This window comes from Aulostomus chinensis, chromosome 12 (genome assembly GCF_037954235.1).
Source record: "Aulostomus chinensis isolate RoL2024-O1b breed Wild chromosome 12, RoL_Achi_v1.0, whole genome shotgun sequence".
Lineage (NCBI taxonomy): Eukaryota > Metazoa > Chordata > Actinopteri > Syngnathiformes > Aulostomidae > Aulostomus > Aulostomus chinensis.
This window is the reverse complement of record NC_141331.1, coordinates 12,252,656-12,274,471: the sequence shown is the minus strand read 5'-3', so window position 1 is coordinate 12,274,471 and position 21,816 is coordinate 12,252,656. Positions and strand designations below refer to the sequence as shown.

Here is a 21,816-nt window from a genome sequence, read left to right as displayed (position 1 = left end):
CAAATCTTCCTTGTACAAGCTGCTCAATCTCGCACGTTCGGTGTGAAATTGGCATGTGATTGACTTATTTTGATGTGTCCTCGCTCCTCCAATGAGCCGGAAATTAAACTGGTCCGTCATCACGAGGGACATCTCAATCCTTTTATAACTGTTCAGTGGCAAGAGAATTGAGGTGGCTGCCTGGCGAAAGCTTCGTGGGGGTCTTTTAGAGGACTGAGATGTGATTGGAGAGAACTGTTTGGGCTGCTTTGAAACTGCTGCTTTATACTAGGGCAGGGACATCTACAGCTAAGGTGTGATATCACTCCCAGTCTGCTAATTTATTTGTTTTAGAAGATCTGTTCAAAGGATAAGATTGAGTGAATCGTGAAACAGTAGTGGGAAGAATGAAGAAGTCTTGTTAAATCAGGCATTCTGTTGTATTTCATTGTAACACTGTATTTAAGAAAAGGTTGTTTATTTTTATGAGTCCACATGAGCAAACCTTCCGAGACCTTCAGATTTTATTTACAAAGCCCAAAGTCCCAAGTCATAATTTGCCTCAAGGGATTTACAATCTGTATGTAATTCAACACTGTTAATCCTCAATCCCTCAATCAGGGTGAGACCAAACCTCTTAAAAACTCCTTTACCAGCTGGAGAAAAGGCAGAAACCTCGAGGAAAGTCACAGAACAGCCTCAAGACAAACACAGAATACAAAACAAGTTGGCAATTCATAAAAAATAAAATAAAAACACACCTTAGCTGAGTTGGGCCAATAACCAACATCCCTGTTTCATCCCGAGCTGAAGAACAGAAAGTCGCCTGACATCCAGTTTTTTTTTTATTGCCATAAAAGCCTTTAAATTCAATAATTGGGAATGATCATCCGCATTAATGGGGAGCTAAAGCTGTATCATCCATGTAGCAATGGAAATCTATTCCATAACTTCATGTAATTTGATCAAGAGTTTACAAATGATATGTAGAGAGAGAGACCAAGTGAGAAGAGGAGAGGGCCAAGGACTGAACCTTGTGGTACTCTGTACTGAGACGCTATTATAATCAGAGACAAACAGTTCTTTTGGATAAATCAAACTTAATCCACACGACACCCAAGCCAAAGATGCTGAAGTGGCTCTCTTGATCTAAAGAATGATTTGAACCATGGAGTTGAAAGCTGCAGTGACAGAATTGGAGTCAGTATTAAGCAGAGTGTTAACAGCGTCTGACAGCTGATCCAGCTGTGCAGCCATCAAAAACTGATGCAATTTCAGATGGCACCTGAGAGGAGGTGATATTGTCTTATTTCATTCGATTCTTCTTCCCTCACCCTTTTCCTCACTTCTCTCTTTTTGGTCTCATGTCGGAGGTACTAAGGCCCTGTTCACACACAGAATTAAGTTTGAACTTGGTGTAAGTACTGTCCTGCTCTATTTGCAAAAAAAGCACCTGTGGTGTTTATGTTATTTCCCATAAAAAAGAAATCTTTATTCATATTGTGAGTGACAGAAGCAGGTCTAGAACAACACCAGTGAATTTGCACCTAACAATTCCCCTTGAGCAAGCACATCTGATGCAAAACTTCCTTTTAACATGCAGAAATGCCTAACAGACACAGACTATGTGGGCGGCCATCTGCTTTGATTGGTGGGGGGGGGGGGGGGGGCAGGAAAGAGAAACACAGACAAAGAAATGGATAAGGAAAATAGGACAGAGACAGATAAGAAAAGAGAGGGATATTATTTCTTTTGTTTATTTATATATTTATTTTTTCAAATTGACGACAGAGTGAGAGTGCTTGGTCGGCTAGATTTCTTTGTTGTATGCAGGAAATTAAAGTGAGGAATAAAAACAACAAACTGTGTCTCTTTTGTGACATCAAGGTCACACCAGTATTTTCACCAGTGCATCTCTGTGGTCTTCTCAAAAAGTGATCTTGTATGGCGCAATAGGAAGTCCGTCAATGTGGCCCAACACACACTTGCATTCCCCTCCGATAGAATGTGGTCTCAAGTTGCGCAGATCACATCTGGATGTGGACACAGGCATAAGTCCTGAGTGATTCACACCTGTTCTTAGAGCTCTGAATGCATGCTAGCTCGTTTCAAGCTACAGACAAGATTTTGCACGAATCTGTGTTTTCACTGTTATATGATAGAGGCTGCTGTTGCATACCTGATGAACGATTTCCACACTCTCAGGTCCAGAAGTGAGTGAACAAGAAGCCCTGAAAAGAAACCTTAAGTCACAACAGGCGGGTAGATGATGCAGCTCCATCAAGTCAATTAGTATTGCTACTTTTTTTTATAGTATACGGTTGCAGTAACCATATTGAGTAAGGAAAAAACCCAAACAATTACAAATAAATCAAATCAAATCAATTTTCTGCTGTTAACTGTTTACTTTTACAAAAATGCATTTTTCTTAGCCTTTTTGTCCAAAAACACTTCTTGATGAAGACAACAATCATTCGAGTTCTGATATAAAAAAAAGGAACTGATGAACTTGCAATTAATTTATTTTAAATGAAAACAGAGGCTCTATTCTTTATTTTGATGTGTTCTGTTTTTTTTGTAATCATAGCACAAAATATCCAGGGGGTACAGAGAAGCTGGTAAAAATTAAAACAGTGCCGGCGGGGAAACGTCTGACAAGTCCTAAGGTGCATGTTTGGTTTTTCACTATATTTTGTAGAAGGTCTAAACAAAACAAAGGAGATCGTGAGGGCTGGGGGTAGAATAATCCATTTGTGTATACATGAGAATGTGTTTTATATGTGCACTTCTAACTACAGTATCAATGTGTTAGCCACCGTTTCTTCTCATTTGTTCTCATTGCAACCATTCTTGTCCCCCTATTGTCTCTCTTGGGCAGTGCTGTGAATTAAAAGTTCCAGACAGCAGCTATCGCTTAGAATGCTGATTACTGATGAGTGAAATAATCCTCATGGCCCAATGAACCACGCAGTCACACACACAGAAATTTCTGGCAGTGGTGCAGAAGTTTGGAAGAATTGTTGCGTAACACGGGTTACAACTAAAGCGTGTATGCGATTCGAGGAGACAGGGAAGGAAACCTTCTACCCCCGACTCACGTGAACCTAAAAAGTCAAGACTGCGAGGCATTTTGAACTGTGCTTCCATGTGGGAGAAGGATTAATGAGAATAAACATTCTGGTGCATGTAGGTGTGTTGGCATGTGCATGCATGCATTTCCCACCACCAGATCTCAGCTCGGTGAGCTCATTAACTTTTATAGACTGCAGTCTGAGCTAGGAGGAAATGACCAGGCCAATATGCTGAGCATACTGTGCAGATACACTTCACAAAATACACACACACACACACACACACACACACACACCATGCTCTCTCTTAGCCTCTCAGCTGTCTTTCTCTCAGAACATGATTAATTGCTCCAAGAAACAAGATTGGACTCTTCATCAGGGAGAAGACAAATTCATGGTTCTTTCATTGGGAGGAATCCAGCAGCTTTTCTGTTGCACTTACCTCACCCTTTCATCATTTAAATGCACTGCAGTGTTAATCAAAAGTTCGATTGATTTCATTGATTTTGCTGCGCTGAAGCTCTGCAATGTGAGCTAGGGTTTTGAGCTGCGTGGAGCACAGGAAGGATGCTGCCAGGGATCTAGTGTCAAAGTTTCCACTCCTCATTCCTCAGGATGATGGTGATGGTTTATGGTCAACCTGGTGCATCTGAGTGATGGAGGATGAGGGTTTAATTGGATTTTCAGAGTTGAGCCTTGTGGGTCTCAGGATGTGTCTCGTGTCACATCTGAGCTCTTTGGTCCACTTTAAAGAAATCCTGCTGTATTTTGTTGGATAGTCTTGTTGATTTGGGCTGGTGTGAGAGTTCCCAGCTATAAGTGAACTCTGGTCATCAACAAACTGTTCCCCAGCTCGCTTCTAGATCAACCCTGGTGTGGTTCATTTGAAGTGTGAAAGGTAACAGACCAAATATTGAAAGCAAGCTACAAAAACCCCTGTTTTTTAACTCGCAATGTAGCATATAGCAAAATTAAAAAGGCAGAAAAAGTGACTGAAGGCCATGTTGGAGTTAGTTTAAGGTTGTTTCACATCTAGTTCTCTATAAGAGAACCAAACTATCAAAATGGACCGACAGAAAGGGACTTTTTATGTTCAGATTTTCAGTTTATTTGAAAGAGGACTGTTTCTCCTTCTGGTCCACATACTCTGATTTGGCCTCAGTCCTCTTTCTGTTCACACTATCTGGAGTTCAGACCTTGACTGCTTTGGATTATGGCTAATTTTCACTTGGAGCAAGATGTCTGCTGCTTTACTAGCCCTTTTTGTAGGGCTGAGCCTCCCGGTGCTTGTGATGTGTCTACTTCAAGCTCAGTGGGCTAAAATACAGGAGCAAAGGGTGACACGAACCTTGAGAGATTAATGTTTGCAATGCGCACATTAGCGATGTGCAACATGGAACAGAACACGGTTCACTGTACATAGAGGGGTCTGAGTTTGGATGCAATGCAAGGGTGAAGGTGTGGAATGTAGTAGCAGCTTTGGTAGGAGAGTAGTTAACAACATACTGACATAACTATCATATAAATACGGCAACAAAGGCTCCATGCACGGCAACTGAACCTCTAGAGCCGTGTGGAGGACGAGACCGCCGCACTGCACATGCAGCGTCATTAATGACGTGCCTGTGGAAATCCAGTGGCTTGAACATGTGACGTTTGTTTACAGTGAATGGTGCACTTGACAATATGCGGTTTAAAGCAAACCGGACCAAATGAGTCCAGAAGTGTAAAATCAACCTAAAAAAATCATCTAGAAAGAACTATTCTTGATTCAATGATGTGACTCTGACCACTGTCTTGTTCCTGTTTTAAATATAAACCAATGAAATTAGCCTCTGGTTCTTCACACATGACCCATCACCTCTTGAGCTGTTTATTACTGGCAACATTTTTATTATTTCCCTCCTCTTGGCTTTTGATGAAAAACTAGTCTGCACTGGGAATCAAGCCTGAGAGCTCCCGAATTAGACCAAGCGAGGAAGGCAGCGCTAATAATCAGCCTTCTTTTTTTTAATTTCATTAATGAGAAAATCCTACTTTGCATCAGCGCAGTTGATTACATAAATAATCTGATGCTTGTAATTCTTTGCTCTTAAAAAGCAATATGTGCAACAATTTAAAGCCCCTTCATATTACTGATAATTCAGATTACTTCTAATGAGTGTGATTAGCATAAAAAACAGAACTCCTTTAAGACAACAGTTAATTGGTGCTGTGTTTATCTCATGCCCGTGGTTTTGTTTGTGTTAGTCATATTTAGACCACGTTTTTCATAATTTGCTTGGCTTCCTAATCAGCAATTAATCCATTTTTTTCCCCCATTAAGCTCAATTAAGGAGAGTAAATATGTCAGATGTGACATTCTCTGGGTTTTTTCACCACATTCTGTCAAAGTGAAAGTGAGAGAGACGTTGGAACAACCAGGTGTGCACCAGTTTGACGTTTCCCATATGTACCTTGAAAGCGTTCTCAGTAAGTAGAGAGAGAATATGTACTGGAGTCAGTTTAGCGTCTCCAATCTAGGTAACCTACATACATGGCCCATATGGACCGGAGGTCTGCAAATGTACTGCTTTCAGCACTTCTCTTGCATAATTGCAAATTTACCATCTTTTGGAATGGACATGTTAATATTTTAGTCTCACAGTGATAGCAACTTCTCCTCAGATGTGCACCACTTTTATAATTTTTGAAGCAAGAATGTTATGGCTAGGTTTAAAAAGTTGAGCAACAAAATAGCTTTGGCAGCTATCACTCAGCGATACATGTGATAACCTGCTACTCAAAGAACTGAGCGAGGCCTTCTCAAAATAAAAGCTGCTTCCCTCATTTGCACGTCAACCTTTTAACCATGACATTTGAAGGAAATGGCTGAAATGTATGAACAGTCACATTTTGAACTTCCTGAGCATTGAAATTCAAAAATGTGTACCATCAAGACACTGTCAGCTGTCTGAGAAGTGATTCCTTTGTTTCTGATGGAAAACAGTAAAACATAACTGCAGTAGTGAGGACGATGAAGTAGTGAGGAATTGTTGGGAAATGTTTGTACGTCAGGGTCCAGAGGTGATGAGAAGGCCATGTTTACCTCTGTCCTCTGTTGTTTTAGAGGGAAAATCATCCAAGTTAAGGCAGGAAATGCCATTAACTTTCATGGGGGGGGGGTTGGGGTTTGTCCCTGCCAAATGTCGCCATACATAATCAAAGTTTGAGTAGGGTTACTGGCAGTAAAGGCAAAACACTCCCTCAAAAGAATACGTTCATGTGCGGGGGGTTCTTCGGAGGCTTCTGTTGGATGTTACTGGGTTGGGGGGGGGCTACTGCCTTAAACATGTTGTCTTGCTTGGAGAACGTGGCCTTCAGTGCTTTGTTAATGGGTCACCTTTGATCCAACAATGGCCCTGCAGCTTATGAATGATTTAGTGGTGGGATGATGGCATGGACCTAATGGTCTTTCCCATCCATAAATGGTGCAGTAGATTACACAACCTCACACACACTCACAGGAAGCTCGTGACATCAGGCACAACTTTATCATCTGGGGACATTCGATGTAAGCATTCTAGAAGTCATCTGCTCTTTACGTGAAACTGCTCTTCCAAAGTGAGGTTGTCTCCAAATGTTGTTCCATCTTCTTGTCGTTTTATGTATTTGCTGCTGTTGCTACAGCATAGACGACGGGAATGTCTTGTATGGCTCAAGGTTGCAAGTTCTTGAAGAAATAAAGTGCTTTAGATGTATCTGTGTGACTTTGATTTGATTATTTCCAACTTCGTTTCAGTTTGAGGAATTTAGCATTAAATACTTTAAAGAGATTGCTTTGAATTTAAGCAAGTTAATCTAGGGCCTCCTCTCCATCTTGAAACAGCATCTGGCAGCAAATCTCACACTTGGCCAGCAACCTAAAAGAGGGATTGGAAATGAGGATTCTCTTTGCTCTGGACTCTCCTGCTGTACTTCATTTTTCTCTCTCCAGTCCTATTCATCTTTCTACCTATCGGCCCCTCTGTTATTTCCCATGCTGCCCTGACGTATGTTTCCCTGAGGCTTCATTAAGACCTGTTAGTGCTCATTCAAACAGAAAATATGTTTCCGGTTCATCTTCTCTTCATAAAAGTTGGCACAAACTTTTGATTTCTCTCCAGCAGTGTTTTCCGGGCCTCACTGTGAAAGTAACAGGACAAACCCTGGGATTAGACGGATGAGATGTTGTTATTATTTGGAAGTAGTTAAATGAATGTTTGCAGAAGAGATGCTGGAGAAGAAAAATACATGTAGAGATGCATCAAATGTGTCATGGAATTGTTGCTGTCTGAATTGAATGGTGTGAATGGTTGTCTGTCTATATGTGTTGGCCCTGTGACGCTAAATTTTGACGCACCAGCAAAAAAAAAAAAAAAAAAAACATCCTACATGATGTTCTCCAGGGGAAACAACCACAACCTATGAATCACTCAAAAGGACAACTGTAACCTAAGTTTCAGACTCTTTTTCAAAATGTATTTTCCCATCCCACTTCAGCCTTTGAGATGATCTTCATCAGATTAAACAACAGTTAAAACATTCATCAGCTGAAGACCTATTTTATCTGTTTTGTAGGGATGGTTTAGTACCATTTTAAAAATCTTTTTTTGTCACTGTGAGGCTGAGAGAAAACAATTCTTATGTACTTCTTTTCTGTCCATTATAAAAAGATCCTTCACCTCTTACCTGTCAGAGCAAAGGGGAGCACAGGGAGGTTGAAAGGAAGGCTAAGGAGGACTCTGTAATCAGAGACTGCAGTAGGACTTCCTGTCGGATCGACTCATTCTCAAACCCTCCATCCCCTCTTGTCTGGTCCGCTGTTCTCATCTTCCTCTTATTTTTTTCTTTCTTTCTTTTTTTTCCCTGCCTGTTTTCTCTTCTCTGGACTAGAGAGCATGAAATATGTGCACGTCTCACTGTGTGATAGTCTGCAAGCACGCATCCGGTTGTGTTTGAAGGGGCACACGTGGTTCTGTGGTTTGGCTCCTCTCCACGGGCCAGCATGGTCCCGGCCCTGGCGGCCCAGCAGACACAGCCATACCAGAGTGGATTAGGACATGCTGAGCAAAGAGGGCTTTAGTTTAGAATCACAAGAGTCATTATTGTGGTTATTTTTCAACATCGCCCCTGCAGCACAGAGCTTAGTTAGGGTGGTCGGGGGGGGGGGGGGCGTGGGCGGCAGGGCGGAGTTTGAATACCGAGCGCTGACTTTTCTCTCCTATTTCGGCTGTGTTTGCTGTGCTGGTCTCTGCCTCCTTTTCTCTGGGTAATTGTAAGTCGGGCTATTAGCAGTTATGGCAGGTGATTCGCGTGGGTGTAGGCGAAAAGGAAAAATGAAAATCTGATAGAACCGTTGAGTAGATAATGTCTTGGCTCACTGTTGCCTCTGCACAGCACATTTATCTGGGGGGAAAACAACAGGAAGCAAACAACCATCTTCTAAACACCAACCGTAGCTTGTACTTTCACAGTCTCCTCCCGTCTGAATCCTGGCAAGACTCCGAACTCTCGTAAACTCTGGAGGCGCTTAAATAAATGGGTCTAATGAAGTTGAGGCTGCTGGTATTGTAGTAATCAAGATGGACCTTAAGGATTGACAGCCAGTGATGACAGGCTTCGCTGCAGTGGAAGGTTAGCTGATATACGGTGTGGGCCCTGGAGGTGCGTTCCTGGTAGGGATGAACGGTCTTGTATTTATTCTTCAGGATCCGGTACGCTGATATTTCACAACTCATTTAACCAATAGCTGATTTGTAGCAAGGTTATTACCTGACTGACTAACGATAATAACTTCTGTTCTCTCTTTTGTCCATCTTTGTCTCAGTGCTATAAAAGTATTGATGCCTTACAAAATAAAAGCATTATTATAAAAAGCTTCATTAAGGCTTTACACCCTCAAGTGTCAACATGGATTCTCATGCTTCTTAAAGAATTCCAGAATATTCAGTGACATGGTGCTCCTCACAACTAAGATCTGGCAAATTTTATGCCTTGAAAAAGACATGGATATATACCAGTTCAACCGCACTAAACTGGGACTACTGGGAATGTTGGGCCTTTTCATCTTGCAGTAGACCACATTATTATTTCCTTTAATTGTGCAGCCCTGCTGATGGGTATTAAAATTGATGTTGGACATACTCACATAAATGATGATGGAACAGTACCCTACCTGGTATCAGGTCTCAGGTACTGCGGGTCAGTTGAACAGCACAGCAGACATACGCCCAGGCTGATACTGCAGGATGTTACTAGAGATAAAGTGGTCGGCGTATGTCTGTGACTGGATAAAGAGGACGCTAAGGGAGAGAGGAGCTGGATTTTGATTTACAATATTTTCCCATTATTCTTTCCTCTGATTATGCTTGTTTACCAAGTTAATCCTCCATTTAATTCCCCCCCCCCTCCACACACAAACTAGATTATTTGTTTCTTACTCTCATGTGTGTAGTTTACTGTCGCAGGGTAAAATACAATCCTGCCCGCCCTGTGAAGTCATCTCCTCAATTATCGGGGCTCATCAGATGACAAAAGCTCGCGGAAATATGAAAGAAGTCTTTGATCAGACAACTGCAGTCGTTGGCATCGCCCCTCGTCTCAAACATCGCTGAGAGCTGGGTCGCCCACCGCTGCTGGACCACATCAAAGTGCTTCTATGTGAGGAGCTTTAAGGGAAAGCCTGTCAACTCCGCTGTGATACCGCCTGTATACCCCCGCGTGCGTGCGTGCGTGCGTGCGTGCGTGTGTGTGTGTGTGTGTGTGTGTGTGTGTGTGTGTTTGTCAATGAGCATTGCAGGTGTTGGCATGTCCGGGCTTCTGCTTAATCCCCATGGGAGCATCATTAAGATTCCTGGCTGTGCTTCCTTTCATAACTACTCCACCAGAGAGATGACGGCATGTATCCAAAGACGTGGAGTTTTTTTTGGGGGGGGGGGGGGGGCAGAGGAAGCTGCAGGTGTGGATATAGATGCTGTTTATTGATTTCCTGTCTTTGTCTTTGCACACTTGACTTTCCTCTAACTAGTGTTTAATACGAGACTCTCGGGGTTGTTGACCTCAAGCGTAAGTAGAGCTGAAATGATGAGCGGAGGATTCATCCGCTTCTGTTTTCATAATTGTCTCAGTGCTACATGGACATGAAAATGATCTACTCTCTAGTCTTCTCATACTCATGTTTTGTTATCGCTGACATTTAATACGATTATATTCATTATATAAACAGATTCTGCTTATGAATGCAGAATGTGGATGCAAAAGAGACGGAACGCATTGGCCTCAATGCAAGAGCAGAAAAATGGCTGTAGTCTGACGATTTGACAAAGCGGTTGTAGGTTTTTTTCTAAACTGCTGATAGTAAACCAGCTTTTGACACAATCCACTTGTATTGATCATCTTTCAACTCAGTGCAAAGGTCTCATCTTGTAAACAGCACCCAAGATATCTGCTGGCTATACCGGAAGCAGAGATTTTCCCTCTCTAGCTGAACATTGCTTGCAAGGACTTTAATTTTGAATTTAATCAATTTGTCTGAATTCAAAAAAGAAGCCGCACCATGGGACCTTTCGCCAGTGGGGTAGGTTACATTCCCCCGGTGCTCACCCTCATCATCGCCATTTGTTTCCGGATTCATTCTGTCGTTTACATTTATTCCCGCGCGACTTCTCCCTCACACCGCCCTTCACCAGGGTCTCTCGCTCGCACTCACAGCATTTATTTTCCACACTGTCGGTTTCTGCTGCTCTGCGTCATGTAGGGTAATGTTGCATTTGTTTACGGAGAAAGTAGGCGCGCTTGTTTTGATGCAGCTGATATCCCTGATGATAATACAGCAGAGTACCGTCTCAAGTTAATCGTGCAGCCCTACCCCACAAGCTCCCCACCAGTAGAATCTCTCCTGGTTTGCTCCAGGATTTAAGACATATCAGGATCCAGATTTCTCATATTACTCAACCAGAATAATCTCAAGATTAGACTCTTCCTTTGGGGCCTGGTTCGGCTTAGTAAAAAAATAATTTCCTCCCAACATTTGCAGTGTCTCCTTAGTTTACTTCTTATTCTGTAGACATGAATTTTGGATCACTAGCGTCTGTGTTCTCTGGATCGGCCCCTTAAGTACTGAGCTTTATTGTATGTCAGGCTGCTCAATCTTGCCATTTTTTCAAAGCTAATTTTATCCGAAAGTCCAAAGGCACTACATCAGTGGAGTGAAGGGTGATTGAAGCTTTACTCCCAGAGGCGGCACTTGTGTGTGTGTGTGTGTGTGTGTGTGTGTGTGTGTGTGTGTGTGTGTGTGTGTGTGTGTGTGTGTGTGTGTGTGTGTGTGTGTGTGTGTGTGTGTATCTGCCTGCTTGAGAGTGTAACCAGGGAAGAGGAGTCAGTCAAAGAGGTCTAAGTAAAACCTGTCAATTCAGTGGTGTTTAACAATCCCCTCTGCAGCAAAGCTGACACCGGACATTTTCAGGGACTCAAAGGTGCTTTCTGCCTCTCTCAGACAGCTGAGCAGTGAATACTCTAGAAAACTGCCTGAAAATGTCTGTTTAGAAACTCAAGCGCATCGTCCTGTATAATCCACGTCTTCTCCAACCAGCTGTATGCTCAGTAATCCATAAACACTTGAGCTAAAGCTGAAAGCAGAGGATAGACTTCCGGTTCACACACACGTTCATGGCAGCACTGGATTAGACGCGTAACAGTTCAACTGAAAATGTGTGTATTCCAACCTGTCTTACTGTGCCTTTGTTTTGTAAAAGCTTGCTTTTACAATCATTTCGGTTCTGCTTTTTGACTCCGTCTCCATCTTTTCATTGATCGGATCTGCAATTTTTCTCACACACAACACATTTAAACCTCCCAGGAGATTTTCCTGCCTCTCCTGGGAGCCCACACCCAGTGTAATACTCTACCGTGGAGCCATCACGCGAATAACTTGATAAAATATTTTGATCTTTTGACAGCCGGAGTAAAGAATCACTTTCTTTTAGCGTTCAAGAGAATGGTAACCCGTCTTGCTTTTACTTTTCTGCCAAAAAAAAAATAACTCTGAAAGCAAAAAAGTTGAGGCTCCAGACTGCTTTAAATCTCCAGTGATTTTTTTTAAACTTTCATGATCACTCATCATAGAGTTGTTAGTTTGTTAACGGTCACCTGCTCCAGGTACAAATACCAAATGGAGTCCTAGAACTGAGCATCACGGGTCCCCTAGAAAGTTTCCTTCGGGGTGAATAGTCATTTTTCTAAGTAGCCTCCAGTGCTGAGCTGGTTGCTGCCTGTGTATTTCCTCTGTATCAGGAGGATGAACGCTCTGATTTCTGCATTAAGTCGGTTTGTGTCTTTTCCTTTCATGTTGCTTTGAAGGTTCATTATTAAGTTGTTTTCATTGACGACAACAGGAACGCGACACACGGCCGTCTGCTCTTAACAAAAAAAACGACAACGACAAACAAACCCGTGACTTTCATCTTCATCAGAGGCTCATTTGAGTGGACCTACCCAATTGAAAAGCAACTCGCTCTTTTGTCGTGTCATGTGAGTTGAAGTATGGCCGTCTTCGCCACAGGTTTACCCCGTCAGGAGCGTAGTGAGCGTGAGTGATGCCGTGAACCTGTGTGTGCCATAAAGCGGGTGACATTTACAGAATGAGACACCAGGTGATTGATGCACAATAGAGTTTGAAATGAGAGCAGCCAGCAAATCACCTTTTTTACAGCGGCAACACACACACACACATGCACATACACACGCGTGTGCACCTCGATGGCGTTCAATACTGGGCAGCCTATCTTTTTGATGTTGTTGTAAATTCCCCCTTTGGTTACCCTGACATGAAATGTAGAACATGTTGTCTCTCTCAATGACACGTCACACATTCCTTCAAATGCTGAGTGAAAGCATGAACAACTCTGTGTCTCAGGTTACGGCAACTAACCGTGAAGTCAGAGGGTAAAGGTCAAGAGAGTGGTGCTTATTGTTGTCAGCTGAGGGGCGTAAAGGTCACACGTTTTAGCTTTCACACTGCTCGATTGTTCTTGCTTGCCCATTCATTTACACAACAACCCAGGAGAAGGGAGGATTCAACGTGACACCAAATTAACTCTCGATAGGCTGCGGATGAGCAATGCAGGACAACAACAACATGGCTGCTGATCACATTTATAGACTTTTATCTACAAGTAAACACAATACATAACTATAATGGCAACATAGAGGAATTTTGGATACTGCAAAGATGACATGAAATGCGACACTGGTCCTTCAGCTTATGTCCGAGGAGCAACTAGAGACGCTTTTCCACTGAAATGAACAGGAATGCCGTGGTTCCAGACACCTCTTAAAGGGGTCATGTCAGAGAGCGATGCAGAAATGGTAAAGTGAGGCAAGATTCGTTGAAGAACTGAGGATTGGGTCATGCTTTTGCTTGGATAAAAGAAATTCCCATGTATTAAATTCTGCCAGATATACTCCAGCAGTTCTATACATGTACGTAGCCTGCCCAGGTATATTTTATGTGCGAGAACCACAAGGTGAATCTGACTGTGAGTGTGTGTCAGTAGAAGTGTAACCTGATTTCAACCTAAAACTATTGTTTTTGCCGGCGCTCTTTGGCTCGCTCTGGCCAGCACGGCTGATCTGAACTGGCGGAGCAAAGCAGGCTGCCTGTCCTCAGCTTGGTTTCCGTCATTCTTGCTTTTGTGCCCATTTAACACTATATTCTATACATAACAATGAGACGCACAGTACTAGACAGCAAGTACAAGTACACACCTCTTGTTTTTATTGTCGCCTATATTTTATGTGAATATTTTTGTGCAAAAATATATTTTTCCCCTGCAATATTCTCTTTTTTTTTTTTCCCAGTTCCATCCATGTCACTTGAGTACAGGGACTCCAAGTCAGTTCTATTATTCGCAATAGACCAGAAGTGCAGGACACACTTCTTTTTATTAGGGCCTGAGCCAGAAGGTACTTCTGGCTCAGGCCCTATTATTTCTTTTTTTGTTTCCTGTATTTTATGTTGCTATTTTATTGCAAACATGCTTTTTACATATATATTTAATAGCTTCAAAGTTATGTCACCCTGTGGACTCCAAATAAGTACCAGATTCAACGCTTGAATCATGTGGTCAAGCTAATTGTCTCAACCACCGAATCTCTCATGTTTGATTTACACTGACAGTTGATAAATGCACAAAATTAAGAAAAATAATCAGTATGCAACCTTGAGAAACCTATTTTGCTGATCTACAGGACATTAATGAGACATTTCATCCGAATGAGAATGAGACATTTTTGCTTAAATAACACATCACCTTTTCTTGAACTACTTACATCACATATCCACGGTAAGTACAGACATAAAGTTTTGTTTATGGATTCATAAGGAACCTTTCTAACTGTAGAGATGACATCCAGAACAGCAGAGTAAAAGTCTGTTGGAAAGAAAAGAGCAGCTATTTCTCCTCTCCTGTCTTTTTAATTTTCCCGTCCATCTTTCTCTCCTTCTTTCTATCTCCCCTCCTCCTTCTCCTCTTTCCTCTCGCTCACCCTCTTCCCGCTATTCTAGTGAGGGTGGCTAAAGTGCAGGAATCATCAGAACAGCCCATGTGCAGCTGACTTCTATTCAGAGCGATAATGGCCGACACTGTGCAGCTGAGCCTCATTTAAAGGCAGAAAGCCTCCTCAGTCTGCAGTCGATTTCTTCCACAACGCCCAGTTCCGCCACTTCAGTCGTCTGTGGTTTAAGGCCCCCCCCCATCATGCTCTATGTGAAGCTGTCTGCCTTCTCTCACCTCATCTAGACAAACAGATTACACATAAAATAAATTTTTACGACTGTGCAATGCTGTTAACATTTATTCTTTTTTTTAGAAATACGTTTCTTTGAACCGTTAAGTTTTATTCATCTGATTATTTGCTTTATTCATCTTTAAATCATTGCATGTATGACACGCCGCTCATCTGGGAAGCCTGAAGCTGTGGCGTGTTGCAGAGCAGATTTTTGTTGATCAGTTAATCGCAGGAACTGACCGATGATTTCGTCTCCAACACACATGACGGAAACAAATTCATTATTAGCAAGAGGAGGTCAGAGATTGAAGAAAATGACTTGAATTTTAAAAACAAATTTTTCTTTAGTCTTTGTTGCATTTATAGTTTTGATTTTTCTCCACACTGCACTGGACATCCCTGCGCATGTTTTTAGTCATTTCAATAAACAGAATTTATTGCGAAAAAAAGTAAGTGCTTATCGTTAAATTCAGTTATTTTGGAAATGATTTTTCAAGAATCCATTGCTCAAAACGCTGTTTTTACCTCCTGAAGACCTCAGCACACATTCATGTTTGCAGCTTCTTCTAATATTTCAAGTGAGCCGCTTCTTTAAATCTCAGTGTTTTTTCACATCACTGCCCATCGTCTCACTCGCCTCCGGTCTGTCCTCTCTGTGTCCGTCCCAGGTCCTTCAAGGCCTCTTGTTCATGGTTGTATAGAGTGCAGCTCGGAGCGAGGCGTGACATTTGTGAAGCTGTGAAGGGGTGATAGAGGTGATGTGACTGCACTGTAGCGCAGGGCAAGATAAGGACGAAGAGAACGACTTGGCTGCATTACTAATGACAGTTCTGTGACCCAGTCTTCCTACTCCAAAAAAGTCCCTCGAGTTGACTTGGATTTCAGATAGATTCCTTTTAAGCATTCACTTCCTGAACTCGGCAGGTTCAATGTTTGCATCTCTCAGCCTGAGAGGTAGTTTTCCCCATGGGGCCCTGCCCTTCCAGTAAAAAGAGGTAAAAGCTGTGAGAAAACTGTCCTCTGCCCAGAGTGCAACAACGTGCACAGTTCAGTGCAACTTTGTCTTTAAATTAGAAGCTGTTTGTCAAATGAACATTTATTATGCACCTAAGTTTAGCTGAAACCAGCTCAGCGAGGGGACGCACAGGGATGCTGTATTTCTATTTAGGTCAATTACACCTCATGAAGTTTCAATGTTCTCTGTAAGATATTGTTACATGCTGTTAACTTGATGAATAAGTAAATGCTCTGATGGAGGAATGAGTGGATGTGCCAGGTTAGTGTGGAATTTACCATCTCACTCACCTGGTGATTGCACTCAAGAGACAGCCAGTAAAATAAGTGAGTCATGTGATGAGTAACCACAGAAACCAATGATTGTTTCTGCTCTTTGAACTTTGTGTGTATCACTGGAAAAGGCCGCATTCATGTATCGTAGTGAAACCTGCACTCAGCAACATTGCTGTGTTGATTTTCAGTGTGATCTGTTTTTAAACTCTGTGTGTGTGTGTGTGTGTGTGTGTGTGTGTGTGTGTGTGTGTCTCATGCACAATTGGGCATCATGCCGTCCTACCTCACCCATCTGACTCTAAGCAGCTTTAGCTTGATTGCCATCTGTTCGACCAGTCTGTATTTGTTTGTGCACAAAGACAGTCTTGCACTCTTCACCCATTCACACACACACACACACACACACACACACACACACATCCGTCCACTTAACTTGCTCCCTGCTGTATCAGGTGGTGGTGTTTTCGTTAAATGCTGACACACCAGCATGGAGGTCAAACTGTGTTGTGGTACTGTGATGTGTGTCTGTGAAGTCACTCACTGCTATTTTCTAGCACCTACTTTACGTATATTCAGCATTAGAGATGTACTGATCCACAGTTTTGCATGATTCTGGATAGCTAACTCAGCTAGCGTTAGCTGTAACAAACTCCCGGTGTTCTTAACATGAAACTTGAGCAGATGCTTTACTGACTTGATGCTTCAAGTTGCCGCTGTCCTTCCGAATGTCTCCAGACTAGGGCGGCGTTGAGTTAGCCAACAGCTAACGTGACTGTCCTGCACTGGAGACTGTCTGTTGGACGCTGTGGTACATTCGTGGTCTAGCGGAAACTGTTAAAAGGTGGATCGGCACCAGCTGCTATATCACTATTGGATGGGATCTATATCCCCTATGGAGTTTACTCAAAGTGAATATAATATATAACATACATAATGCATCATCCTGGTGGACAGAAAAATGGCAGGCAGACATGTGAGAGGAGAGGGAATTAATGAAAGAGAAAGGTCTCTTATGCATGGTTGAAAGTAAAGTATTGAAAACCATATTTAACAGCACAGAGAAGAGCCTTATGTGTGTATACATAGATATTAATTATGTACATTAAAGTATTTGAGGTCAAAGGTCAAGTAATTGGAACTTCTGCTGCAAAACCTTGGTCAAAACAATAGTATTAGGGGTCAAACAAAAAGTTTTTATTTATACCCAACCTTACACTTGTCTTTAGCAAAGGACACACACACACACACACACACACACACACACACTCTCACACACACACACACACACACACACACACACACACACACACATTTACTTTATGATTATCTATTGGCCTCATAAAGCAGAAGCTCAAAGCATATGACAGTGTAGCAGGGAGCTGAAGTGTGCTTCCCTCCATATTTATCAGTCCCATTACCATCTACACTTGCTGACCTGCACACAATGCATGCTGGGACAAAATAAGCAGGTAATGAAAAGAGATGGATGACAGCCTTGCTACTGTGTTTGCCTTCATGTCTGCTCTTACACAAGATCTACAGCTTCATTTATCTGTCTCTGCACCAGCTCCCCTCCCTCTCTTGCTCCCTGCAGCCAAACATCTCCCCTCCTCATATTCCCACTAGTGTGTGCAGGTCAGTTCAAGCCCATTACCCAGTGTTGTGACTACAGTTGCACCCAGGAGCTTTATTTAGAAGCTATCTCCCTTCTCCTGCGCGCAGCAACCCTTACCACCGGCTTGTTAATTCTAACCCTGAGCCCTTGAGTGGTAGATCTCTGTTTATCCTGCTGAGTGAATGGGATGATACACTCGCTCCACAGGAGAGGTGATTCAGTGTGTCATCCTCAGCAGTCAGAACCAAAGTTCAGACCTGGCCTCTCTGCATGCACCAATATGCTGCCGCACACCGATGCTGCTTTTTCCTTTAATGCTCTGCTGCATCTGCGTGCTACGTGTCTGATCGCGTAGCTGGAGACAATTTTGGATGAATCAGGTCTGGACATCGCCTGAGGGTTCTAGAAAGTATTTGAAAGGTTTAACAAAGCACCTCTGAAGCGTCTCTTGTTTCTGTCGCCTTGTTCAGGGGTCCCTTCAGTGTGGTGAGGAGATGCATCAACAGAGAGACGGGGCAGCAATTTGCTGTCAAAATCGTGGATGTGGCCCAGTTCACCTCCAGTCCTGGACTCAGCACAGAGGGTAAGAGATCTGAATCTGGACCTTCTCCATACACATGTGCAGACTTGGATTGATGTCCGTCCAACACTGCAAGGATTTGTATTTCCATCACAACAGAGCTGCTGTCTCTTCTGTCCGTCTCCATAACTCATGACATGCCTGTCCAGGTAGCTGGCCGATCCATGAATGTGACTTCTGGTCACATGAGCAACAAGAAGACTATGAATAAAATGCATCAATTTCACCATTGACATATGATTTTTTTGCTATGAATGTCAGATGTCAGCACAGTATGGGCAGTTGCTAATGGCTAGAATTACTGTGAGCTAACTCGAGTTACATAGTGCGGTAACTGATGTAATGAACTCGACTGAGGAATGAAGAGGCACCATCTCTTTATCCACTAGTCCACCATCACCATGATGTAGAGCCTGTTGATTTAAACTAAAATCCTCCACAAACTGTAAAAGTTTCCTCCTGTCAACGATGATAAGCAACAATCCCATATTAAAGCTGACATAAGAGCTGATAGCAAGCACCTAATTAACAGATAATAGGATTTACTATTGAGATTGTTACCTTCCTGGACTTCTACAGGTGTTTGTGTGGCTCAGAAAGGTTAGCGATTATCGTCTAGACGAGTCAGACAAGGGTCTTATCAGGTATCTGACTCCGGCATACGGAGAGATTGGATTGAAGATACTTGGAGGGTGATAAGGCAGAAACGAACAGAGAAGTATAAAGAGTGGTGTTGGGGAATGTTAGGGTTTTTGTTAGAGAAACACAACATTGCCGGTCCGCTACGAAACAACATGTTTATTTGTCTATATATTGAATTTTTAGAGAGCAATGAATGAACCAACACCACTGTGAAATCCTGTTTTATTTGCTGAATACAATGGCAACAACACAGGCAAAGAATACACCACATTTTTTAACGGCAAACATGTCCTGACTTGATCTTTATTCTTAATGTAGAGAATAGCAGAACTGTAGCCTAAGCTGCTCACTTCCGCCCGATAACAGCAAATACCTCACCTTCAATTATAAACACAAATATGTCACATTTCCATTACCACTCTCTCACAGCGCTGTGGTTTCTAATGGTTACAGCCTGTCATGCTTTTAGATTGCATTACAATGATGAAGCTAAAGAGAAGGCAATGATTCAACAGACAAAACGCTCAAGGGGAAATCCAACACACGTCAGAAATGATGTTGATTATTTCATCTCACTCCAGAGAATAAATCATTTTTACATAAATGTTCATCTATTCCTGTAGCTCACATCCTCATCCATAATGGTCCAAATCTCCTCCAGGTTATTTCCATGACTCCTGAGAGTTTTCACACCTGTGCACGTGTCCACCTGTGATCAGATCACGCAGCACGTGTGTTATTTCCAGGTCTCAAAATGGCCCTCTTTCATTGTACTTACACGCATGTACCGCCACCTTTGTCTGGAAGCCCATTTTGTGTCTTTACTCAGGCAAAGATCATTTGTTACAGTAGGTAAGAATGTCAACTCTGTAATAGACCTCTGCAGAGGCGCATTCAATTTCTCCGTTGACGTAGCCTGGAAACCTGGAACCAAATCAACACAAAAAAATTCGTCAAACAGAGAAAAATCTGTTGTGAACATAGGAGACAGCTGGACGGCCGAGCAGACTTCTGCAGGGGAGGTAAACGTCACTGTTACACTGTGGGTTTGTGGGTCGTGAAGCGCTTCTCTGAATATTATACTTAATACATTCATAACAACATGAGGTTTCTACAATAGCAGAAACCATTGTTTCTTACTCTGCAAGCTTGTGGTTTGTCGACCTCGGTTGATTCCAACATTATGGCTACCAACCTAATCCTTTGATGGGATTTTCATCAGAATCTGACTGAGTTTTTCACCTCTGGAGCGTCACTGTTGAGCTCTACAGCACTGCTCCTTTGTGAAAGTTCACCATCAGAATTTCATTTCAGGAGGCACGAGATATCAATGACTTAATCTGATCAGTGTCACAGATTTGAACAGTCAATATCTGAGCTGGTTTGATGAGCCTGTATGAAGCTGTTCAGACACCAGTTGGTTGTTTTAATTTCAGTTGCTTTTCCCTCATTTTTTCTTTTTTTTTCTTTACCGTTGCATGTAGAAGGCATTGCAGTTTCACTTGAGCAGGCAGCTGTAACACAGCACCACCGTAATCAAGCTTGTGTGCGTGCATACACACACACACACACACACACACACACACATACTGAACAGAGCTCAGACCAAGGGAAGTGGGTCAAATGGTTCGTGTCTTGGCAATGGATTGACCAGCAGGGGCCTGACACAAAGACACAGACACACACACACACACACACACACACACACACCAGTTTGTTTCTCTCAGCCTGTCCGGAGGTCTGTCTGACGAATAGGTCAGCCCTCTGAGGGGATGAGACAGAAAAGCTGGCCAGAGAATGAGCAAAATTCATCATGTGCCATCGCCTACTCACTTCCCTCCGCCTCCTCTGTGCTCCCACATCTCCCTGATTCTTTCACACTCTCACATTATTTCTCTTTCTTACTTTATCGCACTGCTTTTCATTTCCCAGTCCTCCCTTGTCCTCTCTCCTCCCTCATCTGTCAAGTCAGAGGAGTAGAAGATACAGCCCCTGTGTGTGTTTATGACTGTTCTGACTAGATTATTGTGACATCTTATCCAGACTGTCTGTACAACCTATGTTAGGCCTCACACAAGCCCACTAGCTCAGCTCTCTCAGCACGTCTCTGTGGTAGCAAGGCCCCCTTCTATGGCAGGAGGAAGTCACTCTAGAGCCTCCCTCTCCATCCCTGTCTCTCCCTCCTTCTGCAGGAGAACCCATGCATGGAGGAATAAAGAGATCATTCAGTCTGGTCTACTCACGACTGTGGGAGGTGCTACCTATAGATAAATTAGACAAATGCAAATAAAAGCCCTTCCCGCTGGTACTGTGTGCATTTGTGCCTGAACAAAAATGGAAAGCCTCTAAAATATTAAGTATAGAGTGGCCCTGAAATACGTTAAGTGTATGGAAAAGGTCCTGAAGCCAGTCAGATTTTTGAATAGGTTTTTAGTTACTTGCTTAAAAAAAATGACTAGATATTTGAAAATTTCTTTCTACTGTGTAAAATATGCTAGTAAATGTCACACTCTTGAATTTCATGGCATTCGTGGTGCTGAGAAGTGGTTAAACAAGAATATCAAGGATAGTCAAGTCATCATGAGGGGAAGCCCAAAGATCACTTGTCATCACCTGAAGTTGTGCATCTGTTTCTAGGCTAATATTAGCTTTTTATTACCGGCGGCTACATTTAAGCTTCTAAAATCACAGCAAGACATGTTAGTTTCATAAACTTAGGTTTGTCTCAGAGATTGTTTGAACATAAACCTGAATACTTGGTATTTAGCTCTCTTTTCCTTGACTAATATCACATCAGGAAATCAATTCTTCTTCAATGGACTAAAACTGTT

At 42.5% G+C, this 21,816-nt stretch overlaps 1 protein-coding gene across 17 annotated transcripts in view; it reads left to right on the top strand.

The window, feature by feature from the left end:
- The window catches only part of caska (calcium/calmodulin-dependent serine protein kinase a), a 94,684-nt gene that overhangs the window by 25,091 nt on the left and 47,777 nt on the right, over window positions 1–21,816 (top strand). For all 17 annotated transcript variants that reach the window (XM_086220193.1, XM_086220186.1, XM_086220187.1 and 14 more), the window contains exon 2: window positions 18,234–18,346. In XM_086220193.1, the coding sequence (XP_086076319.1) occupies window positions 18,234–18,346 (113 nt within the window). The remainder of the gene's footprint in view (window positions 1–18,233; window positions 18,347–21,816) is intronic.